General features: G+C 37.3%; 1 protein-coding gene across 5 annotated transcripts in view; it reads right to left on the bottom strand.

Annotated features, from left to right (window-relative positions):
* MAP3K13 (mitogen-activated protein kinase kinase kinase 13) overlaps positions 1 to 18,336 on the bottom strand; it is a 159,790-nt gene that overhangs the window by 36,249 nt on the left and 105,205 nt on the right. For all 5 annotated transcript variants that reach the window (XM_082461447.1, XM_082461448.1, XM_082461449.1 and 2 more), the window contains one exon: positions 10,687 to 11,246. In XM_082461447.1, the coding sequence (XP_082317573.1) occupies positions 10,687 to 11,161 (475 nt within the window). In that variant the 5' untranslated portion in view covers positions 11,162 to 11,246. The remainder of the gene's footprint in view (positions 1 to 10,686; positions 11,247 to 18,336) is intronic.

Raw genomic sequence — 18,336 nt, 5'->3', positions numbered from 1 at the left:
AATCTCTCTACAATACAAATAGCTCACAAATATGAAATCACCAAAGAAACAAATTTGGGTGGAAACAGTAAGTTACAGACGACTGCTTTTAGTATCTTTACAGCATCTAATGACTTTCATCCCTATAGGCTTATTCATGTGGCACACATAGGACACAGGTATTGATGGCATACTTAGTTTTACTCATTAGGGGTCCAGTGAAGAACTAAACACAGTGTCATTTTGACCATTCTGGGGGCTGAATAAAGTACTAGCACTGGATTCTGAGCAAGAACATAACTGGGCAATATTTCTCCAAATAACTCTATAAAAGCCCAAGTTACCCTAATTTTTAATACATAATTACTAAAATTATTCTTTAGCTGTCTTTTTTTCCTATTTACGCAATCTTTATTTACTGTTAAGTACTAGAAAACATTAGAAAATACTAGAAAAAGCAGAAAAGCACATATTTTATCTGAAATCCCAGCACATATTCAGTTTTCATCTTCTCTTTTAGTCTTTGTTTATATGTATACAGCTATGTCAGAGTTGTATGTATGTATAATTTTTTCTACTTTTTTCATATATTATGTATTCCCCATGTATTTACAGTCTTTATTATAAGCTTAATAGTTACTTACTGTACCCTCTTACCTTTTTTTGTACTTGTGTTTCCATTGTTTTGTTTGCTAAGTTAAATTTGATACTTTTTTCTTTCTTTATATTACTTCTTCACGTTCAATCCTGAGATTAAAGAGTATAGTTTCCTGGTTCTTGGTATACATTCCAAGTTGCTATCCAAAAGGATTTTTCTAGTTTTTGCTGACAATAGCAAAGTATGAGCAAGTCTCTTTTACTACAACTTTGCCAGCAATGAATGTTGCTGATCATTTTTTGGTGCTAATTTAATTAGGTATAAAATAGTGTTTTATAAGTTTGCACTACTTTAATTGCCAGTGATATAGGATATTTTCTCCACATTTGTTTAACACATCTTCTTTGTATGAATTATCAAATTTATCCCTTGTCCATTTATTTATTAGGGTCTTGCAGTTCTCATAAGCTCAAAGGAGCTTTCTATTTCTTTGATACATACGAAGAGGCTTTTTACAAAAGCATTTTTCTTTTAATTTTATTATGTTTTGAACAAAATATTTTTATAGTTGCTTCTCATTTCCTTTGCAATTTCTTCTACTGCCTAATCTATCTTCTAAGAGTGATCTATAGTTGATTTTTTAAAAGTTTAACCTTTACATATGAAGTTTATTTTGTTGTATGGTATGAGAACTGATGCAAATTAATTTTTTTCGTAGTGTTATTTAGTGATTCAAAAAACAATTTGTTAAATAATCCTTTCTTTTTACATCATTTTATAATGTTTATATTGTAATTTACTATAAATTTTATAAATAATTCTTATTACTTAGTATTTTTATAAAATGAGAAATAAATGTAGTATTAAAATACAAATGATAGGAGGGAGGGACAAGATAGGGGTAGGGGATTAAGAGGCACAAACTACTATGTATAAAATAAATAAGCTACAAGGATATATTGTACGGCACAAGGAATGTAGCCAATATTATATAACAACATTTTTTTATTCTTCTTTTTTTAAAGATTTTTTTTGATGGGGACCATTTTTAAAGTCTTTATGGAATTTGTTACAATATTGCTTCTGTTTTATGTTGTGGTTTTTTGGCCGTGAGGCATGTGGGATCTTAGTTCTCCGACCAGGGATTGAACCCGCACCCCCTGCATTGGAAGGCGAAGTCTTTTTTTTAAATTAATTAATTAATTAATTAATTAATTTGTTTTTGGCTGTGTTGGGTCTTCGTTTCTGTGCAAGGGCTTTCTCTAGTTGCGGCAAGCGGGGGACACTCTTCATTGCGGTGCGCAGGCCTCTCACTATCGTGGCCTCTCTTGTTGCGGAGCACAGGCTCCAGACGCGCAGGCTCAGTAGTTGTGGCTCACGGGCCTAGTTGCTCCGTGGCATGTGGGATCTTCCCAGACGAGGGCTCGAACCCGTGTCCCCTGCATTAGCAGGCAGATTCTCAACCACTGCGCCACCAGGGAAGCCCGGAAGGTGAAGTCTTAACCACTGGACAGCCAGGGAAGTCCATAATAACTTTAAATGGAGTATAATCTATAAAAATATTGAATCACTATGTTGTACACCTGAAATTAATATAACATCGTAAATCAACTATACTTCAATTAAAAAATAAATAAAATAAAATACAAATGATAAATATATTTGGCACTCAAATACCAAAGGTTGATATTATAATATATAACAAAAATTTCCTTGACCAACAGTAGCTCACGCCTGTGTTAATTCATCTATGTTCAACCAAATCTTAATTGTCCATGGAAAAATAAAGGGGCTGGCATTGGTAATTCAAGAACACAGAGTGTAAAGTAATACTTCAACCACCTTTCCATCAATTTTTTTTACTAGAACTGACTACCAGAAGTAAAGTTGATTCATGTGATTTAGTCCTCTCTGTCCGGTTCCAATGTCCTGATCGATATCTAGTAGGGAGTCAAGGAACAAGAAAATGGCAGCAAAAAGAACGTTAGCAACAAGGATATACAAATTGGGGGCCTAGATCACTGAGGAACAAGATAACAAACCTTATAATGATGGAAACTGGCTGTGCTCCCTCCAGGGTTAGTCCCAGACTTTCTGCTGCTTTTACAGCTGTCCCATTGGTACTCTTCCCCAGCTTTTATCTTCTCTCTGATTCATCACTATGACTACTATCTTAATTCCAATATCCACCATGATCCCTAGGACTGAGAAAAAGCCACATGCCCACTCACTTTAACACATAAGTTCTCCTTTGTTTATTCAGACAAGTCTATGACAATACTTGCTTTGAGACTGGGAACTATTTGGCAATAAAAGATTTCACATATTACCTTACTTACGCTTCACTACCAACATACTAAATGGGAGATGAAGACATCATTAAAAAAATTTTAATCAAGTGAAATTTCATCATAATACCAAATGCAGGGACACATCTGTTATATGTACTATCCTTCGGTTGACTGTAATCCAGGATTAAAGATTAGCTCCATGATCCCAGAGCTGACAAGAAAAAAACTACACTAGTTTCAGGCTAGTGAATCTCTTCTACAGCCCACAGCAACACCTGCTCACGGTAGGATATCCTGTCATTTGCTGAAGAGCTGGGCAGCTGCCGTACCCTTGTAAGCTTAAACTGACTAAGGATGTTTCTTATTTGTTCCTGAAATAAGCCTTTCTGAAGGTCACATAATCAATCGGAACACAAATCAAATACAAGGTTACAGAACAATAAAGAATTTTAAAGGCTCCTTTTAACAGACATAGGATGTGTCTGTTAGTCTTCTTTATGAGTCTGAACCTCAATGCTGCATTTGGATCCCGAGACCTCCAAATTGCCACCAAAATAATTATTAGACTGGACAAGTTAAGACCCCCAAAACCAAATGAGTTTATCACATAAGCAGATATTAGTAGGTTTTGTGTCTAAGCAGAGAAGAAGGAACTTCTAAAAAATAATAAATTAAGGGTGGGTGGTTATGGGATGACAAGTGATTTTTATTTTCCTCTTTGGATTTGTCTTTATTCCCAATTTTTTAAATAATAAAACTGTTTAACATAGGAGTCCCCAACCGCTGTGTGACAAGGAACAACTCTTTAATTTCCCTGAAACCTTAAGATCATAGAGGGAAAAAAAGGGTAGAATGTGCAGGGTATGGAGAGAAAACAGACAGACAAAACCTAGGGATTGAGAAAGAATGTTGTGGTTGACAAATCCTGGAAAGTATACCTGGAATGGACAGATTTACAGGTAAATCCCAATATACTTATGGAGAAGGGGTATAGATGGGGAGTCTGGTATTGGTTTAAGAGAAAGTATTTCAGAGTCAATTTTTAAAAAATTGAAGTATAGCTGATTTACAATGTTGTGTTGATTTCTGCTGTACAGCAAAGTGATTCAGTTATACATATATATATATATATATATATATATATATATATATATATATATATACACTCTTTTTTCATATTCTTTTCCATTATGGTTTATCCCAGGATATTGAATATAATTCCCTGCGCTATATAGTAGGACGGTATTGTTTATCCATTCTATATGTCATAGTTTGCATCTACTAACCCCTAACTCCTAGTCCATCCCTCCCCCACACCCTCTCCCCCTTGGCAACCACAAGTCTGTTCTCTATGTCTGTGAGTCTGTTTTTGTCTCGCAAATAGGTTCATTTGTGCCATGGTTTAGGTTCCACATAAAGATGATATCATATGGTATTTGTCTTTCTCTTTTTGACTTACTTCACTTAGTATGATAATTTCTAATTGCATCCATGTTGCTGCAAATGGCATTATTTCATTCTGTTTTAGGCTGAGTAGTATTCCATTATATATGTACCACATCTTCTTTATCCATTCTTCTGTCAGTGGACACTTAGGTTGTTTCCATGTCTTGGCTACTGTGAATAGTACCACTATGAACATAGGGGTGCATGTATCTTTTTGAATTATAGTTTTGTCTGCATATATGCCCAGGAGTAGGATTGCTGGGTCATATGGTAATTCTATTTTTAGTTTTTTGAGGAACCTCCATACTGTTTTCCACAGTGGTTGCACCAACTTACATTCCCACCAACAGTGCAGGAGGGTTCCCTTTTCTCCACACCCTCCCCAGCATTTGTTATTGGTAGACTTTTTGATGATAGCCATTCTGACCGGTGTGAGGTGGTACCTCATTGTAGTTCCGATTTGCATTTCTAAAAGAAAGTATTTCACATCAATAGATGAGAGGAGAAAGACAATGTGGTATATATATATCTACACACACACACACACACACACACACACACACACACACACACACACACATTGGAATACTACTCAGCCATAAAAGAGAATGAAATTTTGCCATCTGCAGCAACATGGATGGACTTGGAGGGCATTATGCTAAGTGAAATAAGTCAGACGGAGAAAGACAAATACTGTATGATGTCACTTATATGTGGAATCTAAAAAATACAACAAACTAGTGAATATTAAAAAAAAAAGAAGCAGACTCACAGATAAGGAGAATAAACTAGTGGTTACCAGTGGGGAGAGGGGGAAGGGGCAATATTGGGGTGGGGGAGTGGGAGGTAGAAACTACTGGCTGTAAGATAGGCCACAAGGATGTATTGTACAACACGGGGAAGATAGCTAACATTTTGTAATAACTGTAAATGGAATGTAACCTTTAAAAACTGTGTTAAAAAATAAAATAAAATAATACCTTAAAATAAAATATCAAAAAAAGAAAAAGTATTTCAGAAATAGAAAAAATTGAATGCATGGAAAAAGTGGCTAATGGTGACTAATGTCAACTGGCAGTTGTGGAAAAGCTGTCAACAGTCTTGACTAAAATATATGAATACATTTTTAAGGGAGGGTCACAGAATCCAATATTCAGTTATAAAATAAATAAAACAGAATATCATTTCTGGTCCATATTATTCCTTTACAAAATTTCTTGATGAAAGAACTCATAACAACTGATCATTTACATAAGGCTGCAAAGATATGTATCAAAAGTCTTAAAGCAAAAAATCCTTTGAACCCAGCATTCCTCTTCTAGTAATTTATCCTAAGGAGTAATCAAGATATGTGCGAAAATTAAGGAATGGACACATGTTCACTGCAGTGTGGCTTATAATCACTGAAAATAGTAAACAAATTGTTAAGCAATAGAAGATTGCACTAGAAGTTATCAATGAATTTGGTAAAGTTGCAGGATACAAAATAATATACAGAAATATGTTAATTTCTATATACTAACAACTAACAATCAGAAAAGGAAATGAAGAAAATAATCCCATTTACAACTGCATCAAAATGAATAAAATAGTAGGAATAAATCTAAGGAGGTAAAGGACCTGTACTCTGAAAACTATAAGACACTGATGAAAGAAACTGAAGACAACACAAACAGATGGAAAGATATACCGAGTTCATGGATTGGAAGAATTACTACTGTTAAAATGACCATACTACCCAAGGCAATCTAGAAATTCAATGCAATCCCTGTCAAAATACCCATGGCATTCTTCATAGAAGTAGAACAAATAATTCTAAAATTTGTATGGAAACACAAAATACCCCAAATAGCCAAAACTATCTTGAGAAAGAAGAACAAAGCTGGAGGTATCATGCTCCCTGATTTCAAACTATACTGCAAAGCTACAGTAATCAAAGCAGTATGGTACTGGCACATAGATCAATGGAACAGAATAGCAAGCCCAGAAATGAACCCATAATTACATGGGCAATTAATCTATGACAAAGGAGGCAAGAATATACAATGGGGAAAAGACAGCCTCTTCAATAAATGGTGTTTGGAAAACTGGACAGCTACATGCAAAAGAATCAAACTGGACTACACCATATACAAAAATAAATTCAAAATGGATTAAAGACTTAAATGTAAGACCTGAAACCATAAAACTTCTGGAAGAAAAAATAGGCAGTATGGTCTTTGACATCAGTCTTAGCAATATTTTTTGGATATGTCTCCTCAGGCAAGGGCAACAAAAGCAAAAATAAACAAATGGGACTACATCAAACTAAACAGCTTTTGCACAGTGAAGAAAACTATCAACAAAATGAAAAGGCAGCTTACTGAATGGGAGATGATATTTATAAATGCTATATCTGATAAGGGGTTAATATCCAAAATATACAAACAACTCATATAGCTCAACATCAAACAAACAACCTGATTAAAAAATGGGTAGAGGATCTGAATAGACATTTATCCAAAGAAGACATACAAATGGCTATCAGGCACATGAAAAGATGCTCAATATCACTAATTATTAGGAAAATGCAAATGAAAACCACAGTGAGATATCACTTCACACCTGCTAGAATGGCTATTATCAAAAAAACAACAAATAACAAGTGTTGGCCAGGATGTAGGGAAATGGGAACCCTTGGGTACTGTTGATGGGAATGCAAATTGGTGCAGCCACTATGGAAAACAGGATGGAGATACCTCAAAAAACTAAAAATAGACCTATATATAGGACTACCATATGACTCAGCAACTCCACTCCTGGGTATTTATCTAAAGAAAACAAAAACACTTTTTAGAGACCTAAATGTAAGACCAGATACTATGAAACTCCTAGAGGAAAACATGCAGAACACTCTTTGACATAAACTGCAGCAATATTTTTTTTGGATCCGTCTCCTAAAGGAAAGGAAATGAAAACAAAAATAAACAAGTGGGACTTAATTAAACTTAAAAGCTTTCACACAGCAAAGGAAACCACTGACAAGACAAAAAGATAACCCACTGAATGGGAGAAAATATTTGCAAATGATATGACTGATAAGGGATTAATATCCAACATATATAAATAGCTCATATAACACAACATCAAAAAAACAAACAACCAGATTAAAAAATGGGGAGGAGAACTAAACAGACATTTTTCCAAAGAGGAAAAGAAAATGGACAACTGGCATATGAAAAGATGCTCAACATCATTAATCATCAGGGAAATGAAACTCAAAACCACAATGAGATATCACCTCACACCTGTCAGAAAGAATGGCTATCATCAAAAAGAACACAACAAATGTCGGCGAGGATGTGGAAAAAAGGGAACCCTTGTTCACTGTTAGTGGGAATGTAAACTGGTGCAGCCACTGTGGAAAACAGTATGGAGGTGTCTCAAAAAACTAAAAATAGAACTACCATATAATTCAGCAATTTCACTCCTGTGTATATATCAGAAAAAACCAAAAACACTAATTTGAAAAGATACATGCACCCCAATGTTCATAGCAGCATTATTTACAATTGCCAAGATATGGAAACAACCTAAGTGTCCATCAACAGATGAGTGGACAAGATTGGATACACACACACACACACAAACACACACACAAAATGGAATACTACTCAGCCGTAAAAAAGAATGAAATTTTGCCATTTGCGGCAAATGGATGGATATGGAGGGCATTATGCTAGTGAAATAAGTTAGAGAAAGACAAATACTGTAGAATATCACTTATATGTGGAATCTAAAAAATACAACAAACTAGTGAATATAACAAAAAAGCAGATTCACAGATATAGAGAACAAACCAGTGGTTACCAGTGGGGAGGGAGGGAGGGGTGGGAGAGTGGGAGGTACAAACTACTAGGTGTAAGATAGGCTCAAGGATGTAATGTATAACATGGGGAATATGACCAATATTCTGTAATAACTGTAAATGGAAAGCAATCTTTAAAAAGTGTATAAAAAATAAAAAATTTTAAAAAACAAACAAACAAAAAACACTCTTTAGAAAAGATATCTGCACGCTTACATTAACTGCAGCATTATTTACAATAGCCAAGATATGGAAGTAATCTAAGTACCCATCGGTAGATGAATGGACAAAAAAGGTGTGGTGTATACACACACACACACACACACACACACACACACACACACACGCAATGGAATATTACTCAGCCATAAAAAAGAATGAAATCTTGCCATTTGTGACAGCATGGACAGACCTCGAGGGCACTAAGCTAAGTGAAATAAGTCAAATGGAGAAAGACAAATACTATATGATTTCACTTAAATGTGTAATCTAAAAAACAAAACAAATGAACAAACACAATAAAACAGAAACAGTCATAGATACAGAGAACAAACAGGTGGTTGTCAGAGGGAAGGAGGGAGGGGGGAGGGGAGAAATAGGTGAGGGAGATTAAGAGGTACAAACTTTTAGTACAAAATAAATGAGTCAAGGGTATGAAATGTACAGTGTGGGGAATATAGTCAATAATTATGTAACATCTTTGTATGGTGACAGACAGTAACTAATCATGGTGATCATTTTGAAATGTACAGAAATGTCAAATCACTATGTTGTGCACCAGGAACTAATATAGTGTTGTAGGTCAATTATACTTCAAGAACAAACTCATGAAAACAAAAACTCATGAAAACAAACTCATGAAAAAAGAGATCAGATTTGTGGTTACCAGAGGTGGTGAGTGGAGGAGGGGGAATTGGATGAAGGCAGTCAGAAGGTACAAACTTCCAGTTATAAGATAAGTAAGTACTAGGGATGTGGTGTACAACTTGATAAATATAATGAACACTGTTTATGTTAATGCATGAAGACAGTAAACCCTAAGAGTTCTCATCACAAGGAAAAAAAACAGAGGATTACTTAATTACAATTACTTAAACTGTGTATGTTAACACAATTTAATATTATGCAGCCATTAAAAATGATGCTGAAAAAGTATATTTCATGATACAGGAAATGTTCACAATATGAAGTAAAAAAGTGTTACAGAACAGCATGACTTTTTTTAAGCACACATACACACATGTATACACTAACATAATATATACCAAAAACACTAATGGTGGTTATTGTCAGGAGATTGGGGATGATAGATTATTTTAATTTTTTGGGGGGAACTTACTTGTATGTTCCAAAATTTCTATATATATTACTTTTGTTCTCAGGAAAGATTGTTTTCAACAATATAAATGAAGTTATAAAGAACACTAGTGCCATGTGTTCTCTTTACTTCAAAAGCATAAGGCTTGAGGGACTTCCCTGGTGGCGCAGTGGTTAAGAATCCGCCTGCCAATGCAGGGGACACGGGTTCGAGCCCTGGTCTGGGAAGATCCCACATGCCACGGAGCAACTAAGCCTGTGCGCCACAACTACTGAGCCTGCACTCTAGAGCCCGTGAGCCACAACTAGTGAGCCTGCATGCCACAACTACTGAAGCCCGTGCGCCTGGAGCCTGTGCTCCGCAACAAGAGAAGCCACCGCAATGAGAAGCTTGCGCACCGCAACAAAGAGTAGCCCCTGGTCGCCACAACTAGAGAAAGCCTGCGCGCAGCAACAAAGACCCAACGCAGCCAAAAATAAATAAATAAATAATAAATTAATTTTTAAAAAAAAGCATAAGGCTTGAATTCGGGTATATGAATATACATACGACACAATGATGGGAGTTAAAATTTTACTTTTTAAAAAGCTGTGGGATCTTGAAATAATAATGTTTCTCAAGAATGGTTAGATATTTTGTTCTTTCCTCAAAATGTGAGCTTTCTGTGCCTGACTGTAAGATAAAAAAATTCCTTTTTACTACTACCTAAGGCAGGCCTACAATCTTCAGGGGCAGTACCATGTGGCTTCTGTCTGGTTTTGAATTAGTCCAGTGACCATCAGACTTCTTGACTGTAAAAACTGTCAATAAAATTTTTGAATATGCACTCACTATGTGATTTATTTATAAATTATATATCTGTAAAACTTTATTAAAATACCAAATATATATGAAAACATGCATGAAAATAGAAATTTAAAGTGATGAGATAAAAGGAACAGAAGCTCTAACATCTTCTTCCTCACAACGTCATGGATTGTCTTATATGTACTCTACTCTGGACACCACTGGACTGTACAACAACAAAAGGTGGGCTTCGACCAAAAAAGACCAACCATATGTCAATCTGTTCCATTCAGAAGGTCTACAGGAAATTGATATGGGGTATTATTCTGGCACTAGGTCTTTAATTTATCAAAGGTTATCCAGTTAATGGTGGTAGTGTGTTTACACAGGAAATATCTTCCAGGTCCATACTCTAGCTTACCTTGCTGCTGCAATTTGTAATCAGTGGAGTATGCCTTCCCAATGATATTCCATACAGGCCTTAAGCATCCAAATAGTCCTTCAAGAAACCCACCACTGCCGCTGCCCGACCTGCTGAACTGAATCTTGATGTCTTCGGTTCCACTTGTGCCCTCTCCATCCACAGTGTTGCTGTTCCCATGAGACACGGCCATCTCCGATTCATCTTGTTCCCTTAGCTGAAGAACGCTGTTCTCAAACTGGTCCCTGGAATCCTCGCTTACGCTTGTCAACACTGTTGTGGTGATGGGGCTGTTCATGCCCTCAGTTAGCTCTGTTTGCACCGCCCCCTTTTCCTGCTGGTCCTTAAGAAGCTTGGGTGAAGGGTGGCTTCGCATAGGTGCGACGTCATCTTGTAGTCCATTGAAGGTTCTGTTTTCACTCAAAGGCAAGTGTGGGGAAGAGGAGCAGCTCAGGTGCTCCTGAGGGTTGGCCATCGTGCCATGAGTGTGCCCAGGGTCCTGAGATGACACTCAGAGGATCATTAGAAAAGAGTTCTGATGTAAGAGGGGGCTTCAGAACCTGGGGAAAACAGGAGGAGGTCGTGAGATCACCCTTTCTTTAGTCACCCACACCACTACACTTCCTTTTATAATAATAAAAACATAGAAACAAGGGGGATTGATTAAACAGTGGTGTTCATCCACATGAAGGAATACTGTGCAGCAGTTAAAAATCATGTTGTAGAAGAGTATTTACTAACATGAGAAAATGTTCATGACATATTAATATAAAAAATAGGTTAGAACAATATATACAATGTAAGCCATTTAAATTTTTTATTATTTAAAAGGATACACAAACACATATACAAGAAAAAAAGACTGGAAGGATACATCCAAAGAAGTAACAACAGTTAATTCTAGGTGGTTAGATTTGGGAGGGATTTATGTTGTTGTGTTTTTCGAGATATTCTAAGCATTTTGCATTAATATGTTTCTATAGACTGAATGGTTGTGTCCCCCCAAAATTTACATGTTGAAACTCATTTGTGATGCTGTTTGGAGGTGGGGGCCTTTGGGATGTGATTAGGTCATGATGGTGGAGCCTTCATGAATGGGATTAGTGCCTTATAAAAAAGTCCCCGGAGAACTCCCTTCCCTCTTCTGCCATGTGAGGACACAGTGAGAAGATGGCTGTCTATGAACCAGGAAGCAGGCCCTCACCAGATTATCAAATCTGTGAGTGCTTTGATCTTGGATATCTCAGCTCAGCCTCCAAAAAACTGTCAGAAGTAAAAATGTTTGTTGTCTGAGCCATCTAGTCTGTGGTATTTTTGTTATAGCAGCCTGAACAAACTAAGACATATATATTATATTCATAATCAGAAAAAAATTGTTTCCCTTCCCAAAGGTATAAATATATTTTTGTTAGAAACTACATTCTGTGTTATTATAAGTCACTGCTGATATCTTCTGTTTGCTTTAGTGTCTTGTCCACTGGCACCTTGCTTTACTTTCTAAGGCATTCATTAAGGCATGTAGATAAATGTCTTGTGTATGTGACAGATAAATTCCTAAGATGTAAATTTTGTTTTACTGTACTGCACCAAATCTGGAGCAATGTGACCAAGCCGCAGCTCTTTAAACTTATTCTTTGCTTCTGATCTGTCCATTAGCACCAATTTCTCAGAGCTACCTACCCCCTGAAAATAAAGACATGGAATTGGTCTAGATTCACCAGATCATGCAAAATCAATCTTAAACTTATTCAATGTATGTCTCTTATCAGAAATTTAGTTTCTTTGCAAATCCCTATATAATAGTCCTTCCTTCTTTCACTCTGTATTAAGCATCAAGGATGTGCTAGAGGCCAGGGGATAAAGATGATCTCGCAGAGGGGGCAAAAGACAGGCCAACAAAGATTGACTGTACACTGCTTAACCAAGCGCTCTGGGAGCACAGAAAAGGGAGGGATAGTTTCAGGGATAGCTGCCCAAAGGTGGTAACTATTGATCTGTTTGAAGGAACTGTAGAAATTCATTGGGCAGGCAGGAGAGGAGTGAGTGAAAGAAGAGGAAGAGGGTACTACAGGTTTGGAGAAAGTGTGAACGAGGGCATGGAAGGATGAAAATATGGAACAGATGAGATATCTTAGTGGCTGAAATGTAGGTTATATGTATATATACGAGAAAGATAAGAATTGGAGAGAGTCAGGGGCTAGATTGTAAGTATGCTAGGCTAAGAGATTTGGATTTTATTCTGAAGGTGATGGGGAGCCATAGTATCCTATATTGGGGGTTACAAATAAAAATAGACCATTCTTATGTTATTAATTTCTCATCTTCATTACTGAGACCAGGGATTGCTAGGGAAGTGAGACTAGGCGTTCCAGGTGGTAATGGGGAGCAGCAGGAGATAACTCTTGTAAAAGGTGGGCCAAGGTCAGCATATGGTGGACCTGTATGGCAAGCTAAAGCTTTTAGATTTTATCCTCAAGACAACAGAGAGTCATTAAGGAATTTTAAGCAAGGGAGTGATTTGGTCAGATTTGTAATTTAAAATCATACCCATAGCAGTAGAGGTTGGATTGAAGGAGAATGACTGAAGGTCAAGATATCAGTTAGGAGGAAGAGATCAAGTAAGAAATGATGAGGACCCAAGCCAAGGCAGTAGCAATGGCAATGAAGAGGAGGGGACAGGTTTAAGAGGTAAAACTGGTAAGATCTAGTGATTGATAAAACATGGGGGTGGGTGAGGAAAAGGACAGGAGAGGAATACCTTCAGATAACCTACTTGGGATAATGGATAGATGGACAATGTCATTAACTGAGATATGAAATATCAGAAGAGATGAAGTTTTAGAAAGAAGATAATTAGCTCATAAATGTAGACGGTTTAACGCCTACTGTGTGTTTCATGCACTGAACCAGATTTTTATTTATGTTATCTGATTTTAAAAAGACACTTTAGGGACTTCCTTGGTGGTCCAGTGGTTAAGACTGTGCTTCCACTGCAGGGGAACGTGCTCCACCCCTAGTCGGGGAACTAAGATCCTATATGCTGCGCACTGTGGCCAAAAAGGAAAAACAATAAAAATAAAAAGACACTTTATAGAGAGGAATTTAAAGAGAGGTAAACATGGGAGCTTCTTTAGCTCAGGGACAGAAGTATCAAAATAATACAAAGGTCAACCCAAGTTAAATTAAAAACGTTTTTATTAAATGCATGCTAGGAGCAGTACCAAGTTAAATTAAAAATGTTTTTATTAAATAAATGCTAGAACCACGCACTAGGTTAGGTTCTATGGGTACAGGACATTACTATTACCATTACTACTTTTAATGGGAAGGAAGACAAAGGGCTTTACAATTTACAGAGTCCCGTTTACATAATCAGCGATGTGTTTACTCTCCAGGATAAAAAAACCAACAATGCGATTTGTAGTGTTTGCCAATTTCCCTGGTATAAATACTCCCACCAAGGCAGATTTCAAGCTAATAACAACAGCTTAACAACCTGCTTGCAAAGTTACTAAATATTTGACAGCTGGCTCTTAGAAATTGGCATATAAACCAGCACCAACACCATCATCTTTGTGATAGTGTCATTTTCATTTGAAAGAAGTAAGAAACTTCTAAGGCCACATATTGAGTAAGCGGTAGAGCAGGAATTAAAATCTAACTCAGAATTCAGATTCTCAAATTCCCTTGCCTTTTTTTTATGACAAGGCACCTCTTATGATAACCCTTCACTTTCTTTGAGTACTTTTCCTGTGACCTTGACCTAAACACCTGATTGCCTGTTTAAGGAAGCCAGAGCATGGAATGGCTATCCCTGTTTTTCCCAGAAGGACACGGAGGCCTAGAGAGAGGTATATGCTAAAGGTCACAGAGCCAGGACTGAATACCATTTTCTTTTTCCTAATTCCAAACTCTCTCCTATACCATGTGGTCTCTGTAAGACATAGTTTCTTCTTTTCAAAGCTTATACACTACTTAAAGAGTTAATAATTACACCGAGGCAATTACCTCCTGCCCACTCCCACCCCATGACATACGAGCCATATTCTGTTCTACAGGCTGTGGGAGAAGGGGAACAAGAATGGGGCAGGAGAAGGTAGATTGGGCTGACTGCACTTGAGGTGAACCTTTGCAAGGAAGATGTGTTTGAAACTGACAGAGGAAAGGAAGTCAGGAAAGAACAAGAGCATTAGCAGAGGCAGGGAAAAAACGACCAGGGCATGTGTGGGAGGGCTGATCACCTGGAAATAATGAAAGAGCCAGCTAAGGTTGGAGAGTAGTGTGCAATAAAGGTAGCTCCTTCACATACGGTCTCTGAAAGCTCATGAAATAATGCAGAGAATTCTTCCCTTTAAACAAATCAGAAAACTTTAACTGTTTGAGGTTAGGTTAGGAGGGACTTAAATTCTAGGGCATGGAGAAATTTAGGGGCTGGGTAGCTGCCTGGGACTATTATGTTGGGGAAAAGAAAGAAAGAAAGAAAAAGAAAAGCTGGAACCCTTCGCTACAGCAACAGCTGTTTGCTGAATTGACCGCCATTCCCCACCCCAGTCCTCTCCACTTCCTTCCTTTTTTCTCATCTCTAAGCTCTGACATTACTGATCCCCTCATTTTGCTTTCTTGCTGACCTCCTGCCACAACCTTGAGCTGTCTCTTGCCTTTGGCCTCTCTGACCTTGCTCTGCCTGATCTCTTTCAAGACTGCTGACTTCATATTTTCAGACTTGGCCACTGCCTTAGTAAAGTTGCTTCCGGTCTGTCTTTGCCGTTGGGATTCGTGGTTATCCTTTACAGCACAGGGCATATATTATGCTGTTGGCTCACATCAGACTTGATAATGCAAATACCCAAATGTATATGTGAATTTCAGCCAAACACCTATTTGTGCAATTTGTTCTTTGAACCCAACTACAGGATTTTATATTAATTCCTGGTAAATTTCCATTTTTTTTCCATTTTTATTCTGAGTTTTTTCTCCCTGATGACCTCATATTGAAATGAGCTCATATACAAAAAGTTAGAAAAACATGTGTTTGTTTTGTAATCTCTTCCCATTTCTTTTTTTTTTTTTTTTGGCCACGCCTCAGATCTCAGTTCCCCAGCCAGGGGTTGAACCCGGGCCATGACAGTGAAAGCGCAGAATCCTAACCACTAGACCACCAGGGAACTCCCGTCTCTTCACATTTCTAAGAGGTTAATGGTATACATGAAGTGAACCTGTTCACACAGGCACCGGGAGTGAGTCTAAAGAAGAGAACTTCAGCATGGTCATCACATTCAGTTTGATATTTAAGACATCAAGGAATAACAGGACCTTCAAGGAATACAGTCCAACCACCTGTTTTACATATGGGAATCAAATCCCAGAGAGATTGCTGACTCGCTCAATACAACTAATTAGTGTCAGAGCTAGAATGAGTCCTCTTTCTTCATCCTATGATCTTCCCCTAGTCTGGTTGTTTATTCAGACAAATAGAAACAAATAGCCATGATAGCATGCCCACTGATGACAAAAACGATAATAATTCACTGTGTTATTCTAGATGCACTAAAGCTACACCCAAAGAAGCACAAGCACCCATTTAGAGGGGTGGCCCTGCACCTGTTAACAGAGGAGTGAAGGGCACCCAGCTATTGGTGATTCAGTGGCTCTGAGAGTGGGCAGAGGTGACGGAAACCTCAAGGTGTGTATAAAGATATGTAGTCAGAGAGGCTTTCCTCTGCTCACCAAGAATATCAAGACCAATCGCAACCAACAAATGCAGAGAAATGGAGAAGCACGAGAACAAAGGGAAAGAAATCATCACCATGGCTATATTCAAATATGATCAGAGCTGACTCTACGTGTAAGAGTGTAGGAGGATAAAAATATCTAAATTTTACCTGTGTTTGTACGTACACCCACACACTGCCACTGCACAGTGAAGGAGCTGGTAAGTGGAACCTAAGGGAACACAAGCAGCCCCACCATCTCTGCCTTTGTCTTTGTCCTCTCAGTTCCTCCCTCTCTGTCCAGATTTGGCTCAGGTACCCTTTTGGGAACTGACTGTTTGGATATTTTAATTCATGAGAAGGCAAAGCTAGAATTCATTAGAAGGGGATAGAAAGGAAATGAGGTAAGGATTTTAAACACTGAGAGTCAAATGGAAAAAGATAAGGAAGAGCAGAGGGGCAAAAGGGCAAGGTTGGCGTGTCACCCTTATCAGTAGGAAGCTCTATGGGCAAGGCTGCAGGTGATGCCGTTGCTTCCCTTACAAGGGCTCCTGAATCTGCCAGGAGCACAAGGTAGTGCTTCCGTCTCTGCCCTTCGGGCACACTTCCCTTACCCTCAAAAGGAGGAAGTGATTTGTGCAAAATTAGTAGGCAAGGGTTGGAGACAGCAGCAGATGTGCATTTGCCAGCGCACTGCCAATTTCTGGAAATTACCTTGGCTTCATGCCAAGATGGGTTCGGCACAGAGAAAAAGACGAGTGGAAGAGGTCATGTGGCCAAACGGCCCCTGAGTTCTTGTGTTTTTATTATATAATACAATTTCCCCATGTTGCTAATAGAGGATAATTTTATAATAGATCAGAGTTTGAGTTTTACATCATAAATATGAATAAATCAAAGATTTTGGAAAATTTTGCCTCACAAAGTTTTCAGGATGACTAAAATTGAATAAAACTTGAAAGTAAGCCTTTTATTGCTGAGATTTCTTGATTGATGCTCACCTCTTCCCAAGCTGTCTTATCATTACTTGGCATTTTCTTGCCTTAAAATGAACACAATGCTGCTATCCTAACTTTCTGGTTATTTCTCTAAAATTCACATAGCAGTATTTAGAGCACAAATGAGATTTCTGCTGTTAGGGCATCATTCCCATTTTAAAACCGGGATTAAGTTACTTGTTCATAGCAATAACATAAAAAATGATCTTTCTAGGATAGAGGTCTATCACGGAGATCTTGATTTGAACTTTAAAAAAAATTAGATTGCTTTTCCTAATGGAATTGCAAAATTAATCAGATCAGAATAGTGGCCTACAATTGCACCTTTACCCCTAACTTGCTCTCCTAACTGTGAACCCTCTACTGAAATCCCTATTTGAAAGGACAATAATAACCTCACATCAACCAAATCCACTGACCTACCTGGTCCCATCTTCTTTATAACATTTCATCCAATAATCATGCATTCAGAAATATTGATTCAGTGTCTACCATATATCTATATTTTTGGTTAAGATTATGAATGTTTAATAATATTAAAGTATGCTGGAGCCAGCAAAAAATAAAAATTACAAACAGGCAATCTCCATGTTGACAGATTACTTAATGAATATTACTACCTATAAATACAACTATGACTAAAGTTAAAATAACTTATAATGTAGGTTTTAAAATGAATAAAGATGCTTCATTTTCAGAGTTACAGACTATGATCTCATCAAAAAATAGCAACTTGTGAGGCTTCAAATATACCTTCAGTCAAAGGCCAAACAAATTTCTTGACCAAAGGAATGGTTTCTCTATAACCTCTATAAATCTATGATAAATAATATATACTAAGTGTTAATATTCCAGAATAGAATCAACATTTTCTGACTTAAATCTGACTTGCTATATGAGGAAGAAAATTAGTAACTAAATAAATCCACTTAAAATATCTT

The sequence above is a fragment of the Balaenoptera physalus genome (genome assembly GCF_965194825.1).
Source record: "Balaenoptera physalus genome assembly, chromosome: 4".
Lineage (NCBI taxonomy): Eukaryota > Metazoa > Chordata > Mammalia > Artiodactyla > Balaenopteridae > Balaenoptera > Balaenoptera physalus.
Note: the sequence above shows the minus strand (reverse complement) of the source record. Positions and strands in the feature narration are given on the sequence as shown.